Genomic DNA, 23900 nt, shown 5'->3' on the forward strand with positions numbered 1-23900 from the left:
AAAACTAGGTCCAATCTCGCCGCTCGTCGTTTCCTCTGAATCTTGTGCATTCCTTTACTCTCTGGTCCATCATATTGTCTATCATTAGGTTCAAGAATCTTTCTCCCAGGCTTCTTCCCCCATACCACTTTCATAATTTTCCCAGTCCACTTCTTTACAGTTGAAATCTCCTACTAATATCACTTTTCTCCTTTCTTTAACGATTCTCATTAGACTCCTTATTGTGTCATCTATCATGTCTTTATATTCTTGATTGGTCCATGAATTTGTTTTTGGTGGCACATATGTTACAATGATTGTTAACTCTTTTTTATTAATATGCATCTTAATATACAATACTTCTGCTTTTCCTTCCCCACATTCCACTTGGTTGATCACTATCTCCTTCCTTAACATTATCATGACTCCTCCTCCTCTTTACCCACTCTGTCTCTTCTCCATACATTATACCTATTATCCAAATCTATTATGATTGCCTCATTTAGTTTTGTTTCAGCCAGGCATACAATATCTGGATTTTCTTTCCTTATGTAATCTCTTAATTCTAATTTACTTGATAAAACCCGTCTGTGTTCGTATACATCATTTTTAGTCTTTTGCCTTTATCATTTTTAGTTAAACTTGTTCCACTTTTTTCTCTTCCTTCTCGTTTATATACCATTTCCTTATCCTGTCTCCTAGAATTCTCCAAAAATGCCTTCTTCTCCTCTTCTGACCTTTCATTATTCTTTTCCTTACTGCTGCTGCCAGTTCATTGTATCTCTTCCTTTCTTCCTCATTTCTATTTTTCTTTATATAGATATCCTTACAGCCTTCTGTTTCTCTAAGTTTTGTTGTTCTATATAATATTTCTTCTGTTGCTGCTTGTGATTTTAGTAGTATTTTAATTGGTCTCGTTTTTCCTTCTTGATATGGTCCCATTCTGTTTATTTCTTCTACTTCCTCTTCCAAGTTCTGCCTATCTTCGTCATTAAGATTCTTCAGTAGGTCTTTGACTGATTTAATTTCTTCTTTTCTTTTTGGTCTATATTTTATATTTTTTCTTTTATTCCAAATACGACTACACTCTTCTTTTTTTCTGCAATTTCTCTAACTAGATTTTCTTTTGTCTTGAGGACTCCTATCATTTTGCTTGTCATATTTTCTTCTTTTTCTTTAAGTTGTTCTTGAATCACCTCCTGAAAATTGGCCTTATCTTTCTTATCTTGGACTCTCCATGCTTGTACTTCTTTTTTAATCACGTTCTGTACTTTTTCCTCTTCCTTGTTTACTAGATCTTTCAGCTTCTCCTTTTCTTTCTCGGCTTTACCGAGTCCTTCTTTCATCTGCTTCTTGTAGTTAGCTACTTCCATTTTTAGTTCTTCATTTTCTGCTCTTAGCCTAGTTTCATTTTCTGTGTGTGTGTGTGTGTGTGTGTGTGTGTGTGTGTGTGTGTGTGTGTGTGTGTGTGTGTGAGAGAGAGAGAGAGAGAGAGAGAGAGAGAGAGAGAGAGAGAGAGAGAGAGAGATGATACCTACATGTTATTTGCTTGAAACTTGATATGAAAAGGTGTGAAAAAATACTCTCTCTCTCTCTCTCTCTCTCATTGGAAGTGTACAATTTCTCTTCCAAGATGAGAGAGAGAGAGAGTGTGTGTGTGTGTGTGTGTTTGCGCTGTGTCATCGCTCACTGAGCTGTTTCTGCTTGATGGATCACACAGTGAGCGAAGGAGGAATCCTTGATAAGGCAATAACTAAACTTTCAGAGGTCACATTGAGCTAGAAAGTACATCATTGTATTTAGAATAACAAAGAGAAAATAATTATTAGTATTCAAACAGTCTTCTGACAATTTTTAGGTTTACCATTTTTACCCGTCATGGGATATTGGAAAATAGTTTAATCACCGGAACATAAGGGTTAAACTTCCTAAATGTTTAATTTCATAATTTTTACTTTCATTAATCCTTGTGCGGCAGTGATCGTTCATGAACGATCGCATTGGTACGTTTTGTGCAGTGGTGATCGTTCATGTAATTATGATTTTTCGCGCCACTTCTTTAAACTTCCTGTTTTCTTACGCAAGTCGGAGGGCGAGTGTATGTATTAGGCAACACTGTCCACGAGCTGAGTTGCCAGTTTTGCTGTTTCATCTCGGTTTAGGCTCACATCTTTCCATCTTGGAGGAGACATCTAGCAACCCCCATGACACTGTGGGTGGAATGTCCCCTCCGCATGAGGGGAGATATCACAACAACAAGATGGATAGTGATATATAAATGTCATTTGGGAGTGATGTGGATTTTAGTGAAATTGAAGACAAGAATGAATGAAAGAATGAGAGAGAGAGAGAGAGAGAGAGAGAGAGAGAGAGAGAGAGAGAGAGAGAGAGTAGGGAAAGGCCTAGAGTCAAAACAAGCTGACACATCTCTCTCTCTCTCTCTCTCTCTCTCTCTCTCTCTCTCTCTCTCTCTCTCTCTCTCTCTCTCAATGGAAGTACAATTTCTTCACCCAAAAGATATGCCCAGAGAGAGAGAGAGAGAGAGAGAGAGAGAGAGAGAGAGAGAGAGAGAGAGAGAGAGAGAATTGGCACGCTGGTATCACACTGAGGGTTGTTTCTCCACGGCTGGTTACATCGTGGCTATCAGGAGGAATATTTGGTAAGCAATAACTTTGCTGTCAGAGATCGTAGCAAGCTGCAAAGTATATCAATGTATTCAGAATTTCAAAGAGAAATGTATTTTCATGAGTAAAACTATCTCCTGTGATTTTTTTAAGTTTACCATTTTACCTGCAGATGGGAATGATTAATTTATAATTATCCCATCGCACAAGAGTTAAACCTTTCACTGTACTATGATGCACTCACGCTTTGTTTACTCTCAATGGAAATTCAAGTCAGGGGTTAAACTTGTTATAATCAATTTGCTTAACGAAGTTTCACTTAATGAAAGGTTTTTTAGGAACTTAACCCCTTCGTAAAGTGGGGGTTGCCTGTATATATATATATATATATATATATATACAGAAATACTCCGCTTAACAAACGTTTGTTTAACGAATTTTCGGTTTAACGTACTATATAAAGTTAGACCAAAATTCCGCATAATGTACAACCACATCCGTTTTAGCGAATTTTCTGGGTTTGAATTTGCCAGGTGAGGGACTGAATGCGGTAGTTTCGCTGTCATTGGCTGGCTCCCCGCCTCTGTCTCTAGCACTCCTGGAGCTGGACCCAAGATTCTTTAACATCAGAGCAACCTCTTGCAGTGAAATGGCATCCATGAACGCTTGGAGGGACGGTGACAAGGTTGCTTTCATGTTGTTCTGAGGTTGCTGGGAACACCACCTCTGGAAGTGGTGTTACTGTCTTATATATGCATTTATGTTCACAAAACAACATTTCTTTTAGCTTTTTACAAACCTTACCCCAAGAAAGGATTGTTTTGTAATGCATAAAGTGAAATCTTACATGGAATACCAAAAAATAAAGCAGAGATAAGATGAGCCACAGACGAAGCGGGAGACTTGCGGCCACTCGGCCGCTTCTTCTTCTTGTGACCCTTTAAGTGCTTGCGTGTTACTTTCATCATGATGTTTATATTTTCACTCCTCTATTGCCTGCTATAATGGATATCATATCTTAGTATTCATATACGCTCATGCGACGAGAATAACCTTGACTCCGTGGCACTGAGTGATAGTGAATTACTAATGAAATACCGCGGTATTTCATTAATAATTTACTGTCACTCAGTACCATGGAGTCGAGGTTATCCTCATGGCATGAGCGTATATGAATACTAAGATATGATATCCATTATAGCAGGCAATAGAGGAGTGGAAACAAATATCATCGGGAAAGACTAAAGGGTCACAAGAAAAAGAAGAAGTTGCCGCGAGTCTCCCGCTTCGTCTGTGGCTCATCTCATCTCTGCTTTATTTTTTGGTATTCCATGTAAGGTTTCACTTTATGCATTACAAAACAATCCTTTCTTGGGGGCAAGGTTTGCAAAAAGCTAATACAGTAAAATCCCTCTTATCCGGCATTCGAGTATCCGGCACATTTTTCCCCGAGCCTTAAAATCAATAAAAAAACCATTGTGTACTCATAAAATCGATTAAAATTCCCACATGAGGCATACTATGTCCCCTCGCCACCAGAGCGCACTGCTTTGTGCCACCCACGGCCCACTGCATTATGTTCACTCATTGACTCAGTCCCACGTGTGCACTGTTTATCGCCTGACGCCTTCATTATGCTTAAAGTTGTAGAAAAGAGGAAGCGTGTTGTGCTTACACTTAAGCAGAAGGTAGACATTTGTTGACGATTAGAGAGAGGTGAAAGCAGACAGAAAGTAATGGCGTAATATGGTGTGGCTTCATCAACTATTTATGACATTAAATACTAAACGAAAAAGTTGCGCAATTACATGAAAGCCATCGACACCCCAAAGGCAGCGGAAAATTGTCACACGCTGCAGTATCATCGTGGTGAAACGATGGACAAAGTGTTATACGAGTGGTTCAGCTTGAAAAGATCAGGAGTCACAATTACAGGTCCAATGTTACAAGAGTAGTTAAGAAGATGGGTGAGGAAGGGGCATGCCAGTTCTCTGATGGCTGGCTCTACAGGTTCAAGGTTCGTCACGTATACTTTATTTTTGTAACCCATCAACTTATTTATAAGAGGAAAGTATTAAAGAGAATGTTAGTATTGTGTGTTGGTGAGTGTGAGGTGGCAGCGCGGGTGGCGAAGCGCGGCACGGCGATCAGCTGATCTTTGTTATGATAAAATGCGTGTGTAGGGTGGTGATTGTGGACATAATTTCACTTCTATTCAAGTATCCGGCAACTTCTGGTATCCGGCATGTCGGCGGTCCCGTTGATGCCGGATAAGAGGGCTTTTGCTGTAGGAATGTTGTTTTGTGAACACAAATTCGAGAATGTGAGAGAATTTGTACGCAGCTCCTCTAACTTCCAATAACTCACATGGCATCATAAAAGTAGTGCTAAACCAGTGGCCCAATATGCTGCCAAACGTATATATAATTTTTTTTTTTTAACCCATGTGTTATGTTAGGAACCAGCCCAGAACGCATCCCCCCTATTTCTATTATTTCCTATGGGAAAATTACGTCCGCTTAACAAATGTTCGCTCTACAAACAGCTTTGACACCCCCTATCCTGTTCGTTAAGCGGAGTATTACTGTGTGTATTTATATATATAATATCACTTGTAAAGTTAGCAAGGTTGGAATGATTTAAATAAAATAATTTAAATCAAGTGATTTAAATAGATTTAAATCAGAGTAAAAAAATCTTGATTTAAATCAAAATACCCATGCTATGTCAAATAATTAAATTTATTAACACACTATGTAAAAAAGTAGTGATTGCATTAAAAGGAAAATGGGATGAACCACTTATACTGGTCCTGGACCTGTACTGTTCCTGTACAAATCAGGGTACACTCAGACACCAGTGAATTATTGCCATGCCTTCTCTTACAAAGCAATGTTGAAAGCATGGAATCCCATTTATTTCCCAGTATATAGGCTCCATTATAAATACTGTATAAGGAAGATTATTTTTTCAATTAAAGTACAGAATTCTATTTATTTCCTAGTACCTATATAGGCTCCATTATAAATACTGTATGAGGAAGTTTTTTTTTTTTTTCAGAAACTACAAGTTCATATTGTCAAGTACACTATTACAAGAAATATGAAATCCCAACTTTTGTTCTCAAACAATTAATTTATTCTCTTTATTACATTTGTCTAATAAAAACATTGATTTCTTTCATATTTTCTCATTGAAATTCCTGTGTTTTCTGTACTTGAAACAAAGTGTAAATAATTTCACATATGAATCAACTATAAATTAATGGACTAATGTGGTATAATGATGCTTTTGAAGTTTTGAAATTAAAAATTCTTTTTAATTTGGGTAATGTCTAAAAGCAGCTTTAAACTATGCTTCCATAATAACATAAAATGTTTAATACAAAATGCCATCACAGTATGAAAAAAAAAGCTTTTTTGATTTTTTTGAAAAAAAATCATGATTTTTTTTCCAATCCTGAAAGTTAGTCACTTCTGATGTGCCTGATGGTTTGTGAACTGTCTTTTCACTAGTGTTATAAGTGTAAAGGTCTCATATTATTTTTTTTATAATGTTTTTTAATGTTTTTATAATTTTAACAGTAACAATAATTTCAGTTGCCATCAAGAGGTGAAGGACACAAGGATGGGAGATGAAAGAGGATTGTTTCAGCAGTTGATCAACAGCTTTGAAGCTTTTCTGTCAGAGGTAATTATATATGTAAATCTTTAGTAAACTGCATTAACCTGGCTAGCTAGTTTGTCTCTACTTACCATGAAGATGAGATAGCTTTTGGCAAGACAATGTTACCTATTAGCAATACTATTAATTAAAGTAGTATTTATGAACTTTTTGTAATAAGTGTTTTTAGATTGATGAATAATCTGAAACTTAATGAAGATATTGATAATTGATCACTGCAGCATGTTCTGCTGATAGAATGCCCTAAGATTGGTCATACAGTTTTTAACCAGTATGTAGGCTACATCCATGTTCCATTTTTCTTTTTTCTTTACCTATGACCAGTAAACATGAGACCCAGTGGGAAAGACTATGGAAATATTAGATAACTTATTAAGTTCTCTCTCTCTCTCTCTCTCTCTCTCTCTCTCTCTCTCTCTCTCTCTCTCTCTCTCTCTCTCTCTCTCTCTCTCTCTCTCTCTCTCTCCTGTCTATCTTTCAAAGTTCCATTTCTTTCAGTCCTTCTTCATAGGGAAGATCCTTTATTTCTGGCACTACCTTTGTAGAGGTCCTTTGGATTCTTTCTAGTTTTCTAATATCCTTCTGCCTGTATGATGACCACACAACTGCTACATATTCTAATCTAGGTTTTATCATAGTGGTTATGATCTTTTTCATCAAACTTTTAGCCATGTAATTGAATGCCACCCTGATATTTGATAATATCTTGTATGTTTAAGCAAGTAATCCATTTATGTGTCTTTCTGGAATCGTGGTGTCTTTTATAATCACTCCCAGGTCTTTCTCTTCACTCCTCCTTTCCATTATAATCTTTTCTCCCATTTTGTACAGGCAACCCCCGCTTAACAAAGGTTCATGCAACGAAATTTCTCTACAACGAACATTTCCTTTTACTACCATCTGCTTGTTTAACGAACTCCAAACTCGCTTTAAAAAAATTTTATCCTGGTAATTTTTTCCAAGTTTGAAAGCCCCGCGATATCACGCAAGCCGACAGGTTTTTGAATACACCAGCACCTCTCGTGGACAAAACGCGCACCATTCACTCCCCCTAGTTCAAAACAATAACAGCATCAGCAGCAGCTCGTCTTCCCTCGCTCAACATGCCACCAAAACGCCCTGCAATGTTGCCTAGTGTTGCTACGAAAACCAGGAAGTCTCTTACTCTCGAAGTGAAGCTGGATATTATTCACAGACACGAGAGAGGCGAGAAAACTAATAGCATTGCTTGCCACTATGGCTTGACTCTATCTACTGTCTCTACTATTTTTAAGTCAGCTGGTGAGACCGTATCTTCCTTGTAAGCTGAAAGAACCACCTGAACTCGTGACTCTGCAATGGATAAAATGGAAAGCCTTGTGGAAATGTGGTATGTAAGTTTTGTATGCGGTACAATGATGCGTCCTTTGTTTACATTTCACAGGTTGCTGGTTAGTGTCTTTCCTGTTTCACTCTCCCTCCCTTCTTAAATTTAAGATCATCAACATTATAAAGTTACATACATACATACATAGTGTACATTATAATGACTTAAAAACTGCCTAAATGTTTAACTTCATAATTTTTACTTTCATTAAACCTTTCACTGTATTATGATGCTCTCTCGCTTTGTTTACTCTCAATGGAAGTTCAAGTCAGGGGTCAAACTTGTTTTGGTTCACTTAACAAAAATTCGCTTAACAAACTTTTTTTTTTTAGGAACGTAACCCGTTCGGTAAGCAGGAGTTACCTGTATTCCCACATAGGTCTTTTATTACTTTTACAAGTTTCCATTACATGACATTTCCTATTAGTAAATTCTGATTTTCAGTTTTGGTTCCATTTCCAGATCTTGTCAGTTTCTTCTTTCAATTTCATACAGTCTTTCATGTTCTTTATTACTCTCAAGAGTTTTGCATTGTATGCAAACAAATTCATGTAGCTATTGAAACCCTCTGGTATATTGTTAATATATATACTTGGAACATAATTGGTGCCAACACTGAACCCAGTGCTTCAACTTGATGGGGTGTTTCCTATCATTGTCCTTATTTCTGTATCTGTTAAATAGTCTCATCCATTCCTCCAATGTGTTCTATTTTCCATACGAGTGTTCTATGTGGTACTCTATCAAAAACGTTTTTGGTATCCAAATACACCCTGTCAACCTATCCAACTCTTCCTTGTACTGCATCTATTACTCTTCTATAAAAGGTTTGTGAATTTGTTATGCATGATCTTCCTTTTCAAAAACCAATTTGGGAGTTATTTATTATTTCATTTTCCTTCAAATATTCTAACTACTTTTCTTTGATTACAATTTCACAGAACTTTCCCATAACACTAGTCAATGACACTGGTCTATAATTTAGGAACTTGGTCTTTTTTCCTCCTTTGTATATCAGGACTATATTTGCTCTTTTCCACTCCTTTGGTACCTTCCCTTCCATCAAAGAGCTGTTGATCACATCCCATTTTTTTTTTTTTATGTAAAAGGGAGAACTACCAAGGGCAAAAAGAAATAAAAGTATTAGAAAAAAAGGCTCACTAGAATTGTAATCTCAATAAAAGAATCAAAAGAATTAGTCAAAATTCAGGGACAAATGTCTCGATACTTCTCTCTTAAAAAGAAGTTAAGTCGTAGGAAGATGGAAATATAGGGAGTTCCAGAGTTTACCAGTGAAAGGTATGAATGATTAAGATTACTGGTTAACTCTTGTATTAGAAGTTTGGCCAGAATATGGGTGAGAGGAAAAAGAGAGCTTTGTGTAGCGAGGTTGTAGGAGAAGGGGAGGCATGCAGTTAGCAAAATCAATGAATAGATAGAAAGGGATGCAACATTTCAGCGGTGAGAAAGTAGGCTGAAGACAGTCAGTCAGAGGAGGGAAGTTGATGAGATGGAAAGCTTTTGATTCCACCCTATTTAATAAAGCTGTATGAGTGGAACCCAAACATGCAAAGAGTACTCCATACAAGGACAGATAAGACCTTTGTACAGAGTTAGCAGTTGGAAGGGTGAGAAAAACTGGTGGAGACGCTGCAGAACACCTAATTTCATAGAAGATGTTTAAACAGAAGATGAGATGTGAAGTTTCCAGTTCAGATTACGAGTAAAGGACAGACCAAGAATATTTAGAGGGAGACAGTTGAGTGTCATTGAAGAAGAGGGGATAGTTGTCTGGAAGGGTGTGTCGAGTTGAAAGATGGAGGAATTAAGTTTTTGAGACATTGAAAACTACTAAGTTTTCTCTGCCCCAATCAGAAATCTTAGAAAGATCAGAAATCAGGCGTTCTGTGGCGTCCCTGCATGATCTGTTGACCTCCTGAAGAGTTGGTCATCTCTGAAAGGACGTGGAAAGATGTAGGGTGGTATCATCAGTGTAGGAGTGGATAGGGCAAGAAGTTTAGTTAAGAATTTCATTAAGGAATAATAGAAAGAGAGTGGGTGATAGGACAGAACCCTGAGGAATACCACTATTAATAGATTTAAAAGAAGAACAGTGGCTGTACCATGGCTGCAATAGAACGGTCGGAAAGGAAACTTGAGATAAAGTTGCAGAGAGAAGGATAGAAACTGTAGGAGGGCAGTTTGGAAATTAAAGCTTTGTGCCAGACTCTATCAAAAGCTATCAAAAGCTTTTGATATGTCTAACACAACAGCAAAAGTTTCACCGAAATCTTTAAAAGAGGATGATCAAGACTCAGTAAGGAACACCAGAAGATCATTAGTAGAGTGACCCTGACGGAAGCCATTGAGGATAGATTAAAAACTTTAGACAAGAACGCGAAAGGAAACTTGAGATAAAGTTGCAAGAGAAGGATAGAAACTGTAGAGGGCAGTTTGAAATTAAAGAATCTTCAAAAGCTATCAAAAGCTTTTGATATGTCTAACACAACAGCAAAAGTTTCACCGAAATCTTTAAAAGAGGATGATCAAGACTCAGTAAGGAACACCAGAAGATCATTAGTAGAGTGACCCTGACGGAAGCCATACTGGCGATTGTGAAGTGACAGATGTTTAAGAATCTTCCTATTGAGGATAGATTAAAAAACTTTAGACAAGCAAGAGATTAAAGATATAGGATGGTAGTTTGAGGGATTAGAACAGTCACCCTTTTTAGGAACAGGCTGAATGTAGGCAAACTTCTAACAAGATGGAAATGTAGAAGTCGATTGGCATAGTAGATAGAGTTTAGCCAGGCATGGGTGCAAGCATGGAAGCACAGTTTTTGAGAACAATAGGAGGGACACCATCAGGTCCATAAGTCTTCCAAGGGTTTAGGCCAGAGAGGGCATGGATAACATCATTATGAATAATTTTGATTGAAGACATGAAATAGTCAGAAGGAGGAGGAGAGGGAGGGACAAGCCCAGAATCGTCCAAGGTGGAGTTGTTAGCAAATGTTTGAGAGAAGAGTTCAGCTTTAGAAACAGATGAGATGGCAGTGGTGCCATCAAGATGAAATAAAGGAGAGAAAGATGAAGAAGTAAAATTATTGGAGATGTTTTTTGGCCAGATGCCAGAAGTCATGAAGGGAGTTAGAATTTGAAAGATTTTGACATTTTCTACGTATTTATGAAGGAGTGTTTGGCAAGTTGAAGAATAGACCTCTCATGATTCCAGGTATAAATATAAAGTGCATGAGATGCAGGAGATGGAAGGCTCAAGTAGCTTTTGTGGGCAACTTTTCTATCATGTATAGCATGAGAACAGGCTGTGTTAAACCAAGGTTTAGAAGGTTTAGATTGAGAAAAAGAATGAGAAATGTATGTCTCCATGCCAGACACTGTCTGTTGTGCTTTCAGCACACAAAGATGGGTCTCTGACACAGAAACAATATTCATTCCAGGGAAAATCAGCCATAATACCTCCTGAGGTCCCCCACTGGCAGAGGCAAAATGCCAGAGGCACGTCAGCTTAGGGAGATCCTGGGGAGGGATTGGAGAAATAGGACAAGATACAGAAATGAGACTGGTTGGAGGAGCCCAACGGAGGAGATAGGGTAACAGCATAAGCAGAAGGATTAGAAGTAAGGAAAAGATCAAGAATGTTGGGCGTATCTCCAAGACAGTCAGGAATACGAGTAGGGTGTTGCACCAATTACGCTAGGTCATGGTGGATAGCAAAGTTGAAGGCTAGTTCACCAGGATGGTCAATGAAGGGATAGGAAAGCCAAAGCTGGTGGTGAACATTGAAATCTCCAAGGATGGAGATCTCAAAAGGGTAGGGAGAGGGACAGAATGTGCTCCACTTTGGAAGTTAAATAATCATAGAATTTACTATTGGTTCTACCAATTGTTATCTACATTCTCTGTGTCCATTCTGACATTCTATCTGGCCCCATTGCCTTTATTATGTTCACCTTTTCTAGTAGTCTGCTAATTTTCTGTATATGCACCACAACATTTCTCATTTCTTAATCACTTCCTGTGTTGCTTGGTTGTTTGGTTCTATGAAATCTCCCTCTTCTTTAAATACTGATTTAAAGCTCTCATTCATAAGTTCAGTCATTTCTTCCATTGTTTCATATATCCTATTTCCCTTAATTAACTTTGTGCTGGTCTCTCTGTTTGTCATTTTTCCATTTATATACAGTAAGGTCCCGGGTTATGTCGGTCTCGAGTTACGTCAAACTTGCACTTACGTCAGTCCACTATAAGGCAATTTAAGATTTTAAAAAATTGAAAATTTATAAATCGTAAAGCGCGGGGTTTATTGTTATTGTTGGCCACCAGGCGTCACTAGTGGTTAGCCACCACACCGCCCACCTCATGCTTGAATACAATAACACTCTACGTACCTCAGTTCCACCACACCGTCGCCCCTGGCAAGAGTGTTCCTACATCTGCGTTTGCTGACTATCTTAGTATCTTGCTCAATGGCACCAAAAAGAAAACTCCTGAGTGATAGCAATGCTAAGAAAAGGAAAACCATTACGCTACAAGAAAAAGTGGACATAATTAAAAGACATGAGAAGGGAGGCAGCAGCTGTGTGTAAGGGAGTGAAGAAGAAAATGGGAAGCCCGTTACCATGACAACGGGGAGGTTGACGACCTTGAGGGCTCACGCACCTATCACAACAATAACAACTCCGGAGTCTTTGCCTGGGCCACACGACACTCGCAGCTCACTTGCACCGTCTGCGCTTGTCTGCTGATCCCTATTGCCCTTTCCTATTGCATTTCCTGCCCCGCTGCCCACGCTTCTACTCCCACCGCACTGCACTACGTTCCCAGCTGTCCGCCCTGGGCATCACAACATTCGACCTGCCCACCCTCCTGGCGGACTCAGGCATCCACCCCTCTGGCAACATGCATTCCTTCGCGTTCACGGCCCTAATCAACAACAAAAACAAGCTTGTGTTTCATATTCCTACATACTTGTAAATAATACAATATAACCTTTTACTTATATAACGCTTCTACTCCTACCGCACTCCACAAAGCTCCCAGCTGTCCGCCTGGGCGTCACAACATTCGACCTGCCCACCTCCTGGCGGCCTCAGGCCGCCTCTCGGCAACCTGCAGTCCTTCGTCGCAGCCCTAATCAATATATTCCTACATAGTTGTAAATAATATACCAATATAACAATATAACCTTTTACTTACCTGAATAACCATAAAAAATTATTGGTTGAAAACTCGATAATATGCTTTGAAAGTACAAAAACTCGAGTTACGTACAAAATCGACTTACGTCATGTTTCAGGAACGTAACTCTGACGTAACTCGGGACCTTACTGTACTTATAAAAAAGCTAGGGTTCCTTTTCACATCTCTTCACTGCAACCTTTTCAAAATTTCTCCTCCCTTCTTATTCTAATGTATTCGTTTTGTACCTCTTTATACTGCTTTTATTTACTCTGTTTCGTTGCTTCCTTAATTTTATCCAAGCAGTATCCTTACAGTTTTTAGCTTTTTTTCAAATATAGCATTATACTACATGTGTTTGCTCTCTTTTACTTTGTATTCGGGAACATATCTCTTTACCCCCTCATACTCGTCTAGGAATATTTCATACTTCTCTTGGACTGTCTTGCCTTTCATGGTTTCCTGCCAATCAATACTACCAAAATAACTTTTTAATTCTTCAAAATTTGTCATAGCATGATTCTGTCTTTTTTATATGTGTCTCTCATTACATTTTCAAAGTTTCCTGATCCTTTAATTCAATTTCTATAACCCCATGATCACTTTTTCCCATTGGGTTGTGATATTTGATGGATGGACATTTGGTGAATACCAAATTCAGCGTAGATGGTTTTTATTTCCCTTTATACCTTGTATAGTCCTTCACCCACTGGTCCAGTTTTTTTTTTTTTTTTATGCAGGAGGGAAACCAGCTAAGGGCAACAAAAAAAAAAAAAAAGGCCCACTTGAAGTGCTGGTTCCCTTAAAGAGTAGTAGAGAATTAGCCAAAATTAAGGAAAAAAACGTCTTGAAACCTTCCAGTTAAAACAAGTCAAGTTAGAGGGAGACGGAAATACAGAAGCAGACAGGGAGTTGCAGAGTTTATCAGAGAAAGATATGAATGATTGAGAGTACTTGTTAACTCTTATGTTAGATAATTGGACAGAATAGGGATGAGAGAAAGAAGAAAGCCTTGTGCAGTGAGGCTGCTGGAGGATGGGGGGGCATGCAGGTAGCAAGATCAATAGAACAGTTAGCATGAAAATAGCGATAAAATATAGAATGAGATGCAACATTTCGGCAGTGAGAAAGAGGCTGAAGATAGTCAGTCAGAGGAAGGGAGTTGATGAGACAAAAAGCTTTTGATTCCACCCTATCTAGTAAAACTGTGTGACTGGAAACCCCCAAACATGCAAAGAGTACTTCATACAGGGGCAGATAAGGCCCTTGTACAGAGTTAACGGTTGGAGGGGTGAGAAAAACTGGCGGAGACGCTTCAGAATGCCTAACTTCATAGAAGTTGTTTTTATCAAGAGATGAGATGTGAAGTTTCCAGTTAAGATTATGAGTAAAGGGCAAACCGAGGATATTCAGTGTGGAAGAGGGAGACAGTTGAGTGTCATTGAAGAAAAGGGGTTAGTTGTTTGGAAGGTTGTGTCGAGTTGATAGATGGAGGAATTGAATTTTTGAGGTATTGAAAACTACTAAGTTTCATACAAAAACCAGCAGTTCCACTGTTTCACTTGCTTTCATCCACCAAGATTAAAAAGAATTCCACTTGGCACTACGCCTTTGATGGGATCGGCTGTGCTGCCCCACAGTTAATTCTCGGCGTGCATCGTGTTCTCACGCGCTGCTCTTCCGTCCCTGTTTCACTTCTTTGAACTTTTCAAGTGTTTTCTCTACTGGCTCCTTCCTGTTTTCATGGAGGAGGACCTTAACGGGCTGCATGCTCATCCCAAGCAGCCTGCTGCTGCTTGGGAGGGTGGTTTGCTGATGGACGTGGCTGATCCTTCCACACTTGGTTCTTCCAGCTCTCGGTTATCTTCTAAGTCTTCTTGATGGGTTTGCTCAAGCCCAGACTGCACCAGGGTCTTGGGTAGTTTCCTCCAGGACCCTCATTCTGTTTGTGTTAACCCCTTCCTTACCGCAGCCACCCCCCGATATAAACAAAGCGTTCCCCTCCTATACCGCAGCCCCCTGCCTGTGTGTGCACGTGCCTCACGGCCAGATCTACACATTATATTTCTTTCTAACTCAGTGTTATGTACTTTTTTCTAAACATATTTTTGTCATTTTATTAATAAAAGAAAACGTAAACATAATCATAAATTGTGCACTAATCATAAATTCAGCACCACACACACTGCACCTGGTGAGGGTGGCCCTGAGGCAATCATAACTAGGCTGCTCCCCCTCACTTGCCGAGAGGGTTTCAACACTGCTGTCACTATCACTCTCTCCTATTTCTTTTTCAGGATCATAGTCTGAATCATATTCATCTGGAGAGTCTTCCAATATATCCTCACTATCTGTCTCATAATTATGATAATCCTCATTGCTGCTACACGAAGCAGACGCCATTATCTCTAACTAGAGGCAATAGAACAGTTTCACCACGGCCGATACTAGAGAACTGATATTCTTGGGGGGACTGTGCGAATAATATATGTCAAAGAATAGTGATTGGCTTTATAGTTTATGCATGAAAAATTAACTCCGATATTGATTGGCTAGTGGGGGGGATTGTTTTGTTACGCTGGGGTGGCTAAAAATAACGCCTCCAGTGTTTGTTTGTTTATAGTGAACCACGTGGAGCATGAAAAAGGCAAAATCCGCACTCAGGCCACGGTTGTGCATGGAAATGTATTGGTGTGGTACGCACGTATCACGGCGGCATCTTGCGGTACCACGAGGTCGCTTTTGCGCGTGGTACGCACGTACCACAAAACAGTCTTGTGGTATGGAAGGGGTTAATTGCAGGGATATCTGCAAGAGGTGTGATGAGTGTTCTACTTGGAGCAGTGATAAAGTCCTCGCTGCCTATAAGTACCAGTGTGGTTTGAGGCGCAAGTGGTTTGCCAAGGCAAAACATACCCACAGGTCTGTTGCCCAATGCTTTTGTAATGTCACCAGTGACATAGGCACATTGCAGTCTGTTTTGTCCAACATTCATGGCGGTTCAGAGATTTCGTTTTGGGATGGTAGTGTTTTGTCCCAGGATGAGCTCACAGCTGAGGATTCAGCTTCCTAGCAGGGCTGTAAGCCCCCGGTTGCTATTGACCTCACTTTGTTTTTGAGGTCTTGGCAGGAGGTGCTTGCTTCTGTCAATTCCCTTGTTGCTGCTCAGATATGAGATTTGTGTAGTTCTGTGCTTCCCCCCGCTACTGACCCCTCTCTTCCAGCTGTGCCTTGTCTTTGGACCCGGACCTGATGCAGTTCAGTGTCCCGTCACCCCCAGAGTCCTGATGCTAATAGGTTTGTGCAGTCACACTAAGTCAGGGGGTCAGGGGGGGGCTGTCCGAGGACTAGAGGTGCTTCTTAAGCGTTCACGTCCACCTAAGGATGATGCTAGGCATATAAAGAAGCCCTGCCCCATATCAGGGGTGTCTGGCAACCCTCCTTCTTGGAATTGGTTGTTGGGAGGGGGACAGAAAGGAGGTGGGGTGGTGCAGTTAGCCTGGTCACCCCCTCCCGCCCACCCATGGCCTTGGGTGAAGGCCTGGGTGGGAGAGATGCCTGTCCCCTTGCCTTGTCTCCCCACCCACAGGATGGCATGCTCACGCCCTACCCATGGGCTGTCTCCTTTGTCCTTTTGGCTGATAGGGGCTCAGTGTCTGATGATCCCCCTATGTCCCAACAAACCCACTGTCCTGCTCGTATTAGGCCTCACAGTGGCCATGTTGCCTCTGTTTCTGCTGCTGTGACTCATCCCCAGACCGACCCAACATGTACAGACAGCTGGCGTCTTGGAGGTGATCTTTTCCTCCCCTCCTAGGGTACTCATCACTGGTCACCAAGAGCTATAATTCTTGAGACACATGGGTCAAGGAGTACTCCCATGCACCTGGTTGCATTCTCCAGCACGCTCTTTCTCCACATCAACGTCAACCATGGATTAGGGTCTCCACAATGGACAGCTTTTTCACCCTCTACGCCTGCCACTTCATGTTGACTTCCACCTCCTTAAATGTTGGAGTCTTCTATTTTTTTTTGTATGAAAAACAAGTTTCTGTGATAGAAATGTAATTTTTAATGCTTAGATTAATTTCTTCACTTGCCTGTTTTTCATACAAAAACAAGTGCCCTCCCTTCCTCCCCCAGTCTGTTTCTACACACATGAATATTAACTGAGGGGCAGTGCAGCCGATCCCATTGTCAGCGCTGGGCACTGTGCTGGCAGGCATAGTGCCAAGCGGAATTTTTTTTTGAAATATCGGTAGACGAAAGTAAGTCAAACAGTGGAACTGCTAGTTTTTTGTATGAAAAACAGGTAAGTGAAGAAATTGGTTTTAGCATTAAAAATTACATTTTCTCTACCCCAATCGGAAATCTTAGAAAGATCAGAAGTCAGGCATTCTGTGGCGTCCCTGCATGATCTGTTGACTTCCTGAAGGATTGGTTGTCTCTGAAAGGACGTGGAAAGATGTAGGGTGGTATCATCAGCGTAGGAGTGGGTAGGGAAAGAAGTTTGGTTAAGAAGGTCATTAATGAATAATAGAGAGTGGGTGACAGGATAGAACCCTGAGGAACACCACTAATAATAGATTTAGGAGAAGAACACTGGTCGTCTTCCACAGCAGCAATAGAATGGTCTGAATGGAAACTTCAGATAAAGTTGCAGAGAGAAGGATAGAAACTGTAGGAGGGCAGTTTTGAAATCAAAGCTTTATGCCAGACTCTATCAAAAGCTTTTGATATGTCTAACACAACAGCAAAAGTTTCACCGAAATCTCTAAAAGAGGATGACTAAGACTCAGTAAGGAAAGCCAGATCACCAGTAGAGCGACCTTGACGGAAGATTGCGAAGTGACAGATGTTTGAGAATCTTCCTATTGAGGATAGATTAAAAAACTTTAGACAAGCAAGAGATTAAAGCTATAGGACAGTAGTTTGAGGGATTAGAATGTTCACCCTTTTAAGGAACAGGCTGAATGTAGGCAAACTTCCAGCAAGAAGGAAAGGTAGAAGTTGATAGACAAAGTTGAAAGAGTTTAGCCAAGCAAGGTGCAAGCATGGAAGCACAGTTTTTGAGAACAATAGGAGGGACCCTATCAGGACCATAAACCTTCCGGGGGTTTAGGCCGGCGAGGGCATGGAAAACATCATTACAAAGAATCTTAATAGCAGACATGAAATAGTCAGAGGGAGCAGGAGAGGGAGGGACAAGCCCAGAATCATCCAAGGTGGAGTTGTGAGCTAAGGTTTAAGAGAAGAGTTCAGCTTTAGAGACCGAAGAGATAGCAGTGGTGCCATCAGGATGAAATAAAGGATAGGAAAGATGAAGAAATGAAATTATTGGAGATGTTTTTGGCTAAATGCCAGAAGTCTGGAGGGGAGTTTGAGTTTGAAAGATTTTGACATTTTCTATTTATGATGGAGTGTTTGGCAAGTTGAAGAACAGACTTGGCATTATTCCGGCAGAAATATAAAGTGCATGAGATTCAGGAGATTGAAGGCTCAAGTACCTTTGTCACTCATTGCCATGGAGTTGAGGCTATCCTCATGGCGTGAGTGTATATGAATACTAACATGATATCCATTATAGCAGGCAATAGAGGAGTAGAAACAAATATTGTGGTGAAAGCAACACGCAAGCTAAAAAAGTCACAAGAAGAAAAAGAAGCAGCCGAGTCGCCGTGTCTCTGCCTTGTCTGTGGCCAATCTCATCTCTGCTTTATTTTTTGGTATTCCATGTAAGATATCACTTTATGCATTACAAAACAGTCCTTTCTTGGGGGCAAGGTTTGTAAAAAGCTAATAGAAATGTTGTTTTGTGAACATAAATGCATACATAAGACAGTAACACCACCTTGAGAGGTGGTTTTCCCAGCAACCTGAGAGCAACCTGATAGCAACCTCGTCACCGTCCCTCCAAGCGTTCATAGATGCCATTTTGCGGCAGGAGGTTGCTCTGATGTTAAAGTGTCTTGGATCCAGCTGGCAGCCAATGAGCACTTTTAGGCGGGCTACCAATCTCCGCCCGCCAACAGCAACGAATCTTTGTGGATGCTATTTTACGAAGGTTGGTATGTGAGCAGGAGGTTGCTATGGAGGTTGTCTGTACCAACATAGACAACAACTTACTTCTTGGATCTGGCCCCGGAGCTCCTACCTATCGGCCAGCTGCAAAACTCTCTGGCACACAGTTTGAAATTGCATCTGGTGCTCAGTTTGAAAATGCGGTTGGGCCAAATCACGTATAAGAAAACTGATCGCACAAATTAAATTAATTACAATATTTTTTCGGTCGCGTTATAACAAAAACACGTAAATCGAGTTACCTGTATTATCACAAGCCATTATTAACACTCCTCCTTCCCCTTTACCCTTTCTGTGTCTTCTCCAGCTATTATATCCCTCTTCTTTAAAGCTAACATGGATCTACTCTTTTAGTTTTATTTCTACGATGCACATTACAACTGGTCCTTTTCTTTTAGATAATCTCCAACCTCCAACACACTGGATAACAACCCATCTATATAATTATAAGTCACTCTTAATTTCTTGCCTCCTCCATGACCTCCTTCTTCTGTAGAAACCACTTCTTTAACGTCATATCTAGAACCCTCCAGTAGAAATTGTTTTTCTCGATTGTTGTCTTTTTTTTTTTTTTTTTCTTAGCTTAATTTCTTAGCATTTTTCCTTCTCCCACTCATCCAGGTTCAGATCTCTTTATGCATACATCCTTAGAGTCAGTATCATCGGCCAGCTACCCTTCTCTTATATTTTCCTCCCCCACCACCTGTGAGCTCATTCTTACTTTAATTGGTGTCTTTCCCTCTTCACTAATTCTTCCCAACCTAATTACATCCTCCACCTCCTGGTCCAACCTCTGTGTGCTGTCCTGGACATGTTTGATAATAGTATTTGCCAATTCTCTCTCTTCATGCTCTCTCTTGAACTTGTTTGGATTTTTTTTCCTTCATCTCAAAAATTAAGAAACATTTCCTCTTATCCACTGTATCTCTCACTAGATCTTCTTTCTCCTTAATTACTTGTATAACAGTGTCCTTTATCTTTTCCTGAATTTGCCTCCTTACTACCTCTGAAGATTTAACTTTTTCCTCTTCCAGTTCTTGTTTCCATGCATTTTGTAATCCTCCCAGTTTGCTTTCACACATTCCATTCTTAACTTTGTCCTCCCTATCCTGCACTTTTTTTCTGTAGGCTCCTTAAGAAGTCTTTCATAGTCATAACACGTAGCCTGTAGTATATCATTTTGTTTCTTTATTTCCTGCATTTCCCCCTGCATCTCTTGCTTTATTTCCCTTACTTTCTCACATTTCTCTAACCTCACTAATAGTTCTATGTTTTCTTTTATAAATTTGTCTTATTTTTCCATCATACTCAACATCACCTCCTTCTTGTATCTTATCTCTCTTTCCACGTTTATCAGCCTCCTCATGTTCTCTTTCCTCTCTAAATCCAGAAAAGTCCTTGTCCATATTATCATCACACAATCTCAGTCCAACAGGTGTTTTGATAAATCTCTGGATTTCACAACGTGACATTTGTTTTGGTCCTGTACATTTGGCTTCTCCACCTAGCTCCACCTCTTTCTCCATTTTTCTGTTCTATACGGTGTCCAGATCTTATTTATTTTGGAGACAGGAGAACCCTATGGCCCCCTACCCCCTTTACATACATCTAGGTCAGGCTCCAATGTCTGCTGAAGTCCTTTACCTGGGAGCTACTTTGTAATGTCTTGGTGCATTTCTCGCATCTTTATACTGCTGTCTGTTATTGTCGTTTTTCTGCTTTATGAGTTTCTTCCTAGCTTTGTCTTCACCTTTTTAGCTTCTGTGCACCTAGCATTGTACCAAGTCTGTATTTTTCTTAACCCTATAAAAAAGGTAAGTATTGCTTTACTCTTTCATTATATTTCTGTAAGAATATTTCATATTTCCCTTGTATTGTCCTTTCTTACATAATGTTTCTCCATTCAATATCAGCAAAAAAGTTCCTTAATTTTTCAAAATCTGCTATTGCATAATTTAATCTTGTTTTTTCTAGTCCTTAGTTTTTCAAAATATGCTATTGCATAATTTAATCTTGTTTTTTCTAGTCATCTCTGTATCTTATCTCATTCCTCATCCTGTATTTCCAGCTCTATTGTCACATGATCACTTCTTCCCATTGGACTAAGGTATTGTATGCTAGGAGGGGACTCTGGTTTCTTTGTGAATACTAATTCAAGCAACAATGGTTTTTCTTCCCTCTTGTACCTTGTTGACTCCACCCACTGGTCCATTGTATTTTACCATAGTCAACTGTAACACCTCCTCACTCCAATATCCAGCATTATCCATTACTTCCATCTCTCTCCAGTTTATTTTTTTACAGTTAAGGTCTCCAACTAAAATGTATTCTTCAATCTCATCTTATCATATTATCTAAGCACTTAACCACCTCTCTTTGCATATCTTTATGTTCCTCAGTTCTCCATGTATTTGTCTTAGGTGGCACATATGTAACTTATTTTTTTTTTTTTCAATTCCTGTGTTTTGATTGTTATTCCCATTACTTCCACCATCCCCTCACCATATTGCACTTCTTCCACACATATATAATCATGAACCATTATTAGCACTCATCCTTCCAATTTACCCTTCCTGTCTCTTCAGCTATCATATCCCTCCTCTTAGAGTAAACATGAATCTCCGCTCTTAGTTTTATTTCAACGATGCACATTATATCTGGCTTTTTCTCTTTCAAATAATCCCTAACCTTCAACATGCTGGATAACAACCTATCAGTATCATTATAAGTCACTTTTAATTTCTTGCCTCCTCCACGACCTCCTCCTTCTTCCGTCGATACCACTTCTTTTGTCTCATATCCAGAACCATCTTGTAGAAATTCTTTTTTTCTATCTCTGTTCTTTTCTTGTTTTTTTCCTTAGTTTCATTTCTTAGCACTTTCTCTTTTTCCCTCTCCTCTAGGTTCATATGTCTTTTTATCCATATATCTTTATGTTCAGTATTATCGGCCATCTTTCCTTTTCATAATTTCCTCCACCACCACCTGCGATCTCATTCTCACTTTCATTGGCCTCCTACCCCGTTCACTAAATCTTCCCAACCTTTCTCCACCTCCTGTTCCAGCTCCTGTGTGCTGTCCTGGACCTGTTTTGATAATAGTTTTGGCCAATTCTCTCTCTTCATGCTCTCTCATGAACTTGTTTGGATTTTTTTTCATTCATCTAAAAAATCATTAAACTTTTCCTCTTATCCACTGTATCTCTCACTAGATCTTCTTTCTCCTTAGTTACTTGTTTAACAGCATCTTTTATTTTTTCCTGAATTTTTGTCTTTACTACCTCTGAAAATTTAACTTTTTCCTTATCCTGTTCTTGTTTCCATGCATTACATAATTCCTTCAGCTTGTTTTCACCCAGTCCAATTACTACTCTGTCCTTCATCCCATCCTGTACTTTTTTCTGTAGGCTCCTTAAGGAGTTTTTGAACTCATGACATGTACAGTCTGCGCAAAAAGTCACTACGTCTAGGGAGCGGCCCGGTGACGTTACAAGTTGATTGTGTTTTTTTTTTTGTTGCAACAAAGCCAAGAGGGATGAGAGAAATATTGTATGTCTGGTAGCGAGGTATACCCCTCTCCACCCTCATCCTGTCAAGAGACGCTGCTCAGGCCATTCTCAGTTGTCAAATGGAGTGGATGTTTGGTACTGCCTTGTTTGCTTTTTCCTGCACTAATAATGTAGTGACAACCATCGAAAGGAAAAAGGAGATTATTGATAGATATGAGAAAGAAGGAAGAATAACTGATCTTGCAGCTGAGTACTGTATGGCTAAATGTACAGTAGCCACAATATTGAAGAAGACAGCTCATTAAAAGAGCTGATGTGGCAATTTGTGTGAAAAGGCAATTTAAGCAAAGAAATAGAAAAATTGTTGATTGGATAAACCAAAAGCAGATGGCTGGTGATTCTTTGTCAGAGGCTAGGCTGCTGGATCATGATCTTATTTCTGATACTACATCTGACTCCAATGATGATTTTACAGCAGTAAAGGGTGGTATCTAAATTTCAAGAAAAGAACTGGAATTCATTCTGTTTTGAGGCACGGCAAGCCCCAAGGAGTAAACATAATGCTATACGTCACTGTGTCATCAACTCCCACGATGGATGGTAGGAGTGACAGTGATTTCACGGTGTCCAATTCCGCCACCTCTCCCACGTGCCTTACTTCTACACCTCGGGTCTCACGCCATGTTGCAGGGAGACAACTTTTGAATGAGAGTGGTATCAGAAAGGGTTTGGAATTAACAGTTTCTACAATAATAGAGAGCAAGATAGTGATGTTCTGGGCTCTGATACAGACATAAGAGCTTCAACAACCGAGGGGGAGGACATTCCACCACCATCACCAGCAACTCCTATTGTATGTATTTTATGTATATTTTTTTTGCAAAAAATATACAAATTAGATCAATTCGCAAACATTTTGATTGATTTAGAGAGAGAGAGAGAGAGAGAGAGAGAGAGAGAGAGAGAGAGAGAGAGAGAGAGAAGGAGGGAGGGAGGGAGGGCCTGTTTTCTATTGCTCTAGCCAAGGCTGCTGGACCCGATTGGACGCAAGGCCACGAACACCGATGATACCACCTCATTCGACTTGTGATATTTTGGTAACCTTAGCATCTAGAGACTTCTGTTTTTTTTTTGCATTGCAAAGAGGAAGAGTTGCTTGTGGGCAGAACACCATTTGTTTTCACTCGTTTATTGAATTTTCAAGTGTAATCAGTATGTGAATACAGGCTATTTTGTGTGTTTTTCGCCAAACTTCCCGAGTTAGTGTGAGCTGAAAATCTCAACATCCCTGAGTTTTAGGGATTGATTGTGATGAAACTGGCCTGTTTTGGGAAAAAAAACTACTAAACATGATCTATAACAAAGGATGAGAAGTGTTTGCCAGGAAACAAGCCCATGAAAGACAGGCTAACCCTGCCTCTGTGCGCCAATGCTAGCAGCGACTGCAAAATTAA

At 39.8% G+C, this 23900-nt stretch overlaps 1 protein-coding gene across 5 annotated transcripts in view; it reads left to right on the forward strand.

Moving 5' to 3' along the window:
* Positions 1-23900, forward strand: part of LOC123519936 (histone-lysine N-methyltransferase PRDM9-like) — a 105828-nt gene that overhangs the window by 18290 nt on the left and 63638 nt on the right. For all 5 annotated transcript variants that reach the window (XM_045281656.1, XM_045281654.1, XM_045281653.1 and 2 more), the window contains one exon: positions 6203-6293. In XM_045281656.1, coding sequence (XP_045137591.1) covers positions 6231-6293 — 63 coding nt within the window. In that variant the 5' untranslated portion in view covers positions 6203-6230. The remainder of the gene's footprint in view (positions 1-6202; positions 6294-23900) is intronic.

Source organism: Portunus trituberculatus, chromosome 46, assembly GCF_017591435.1.
Source record: "Portunus trituberculatus isolate SZX2019 chromosome 46, ASM1759143v1, whole genome shotgun sequence".
Classification (NCBI taxonomy): Eukaryota; Metazoa; Arthropoda; class Malacostraca; order Decapoda; family Portunidae; genus Portunus; species Portunus trituberculatus.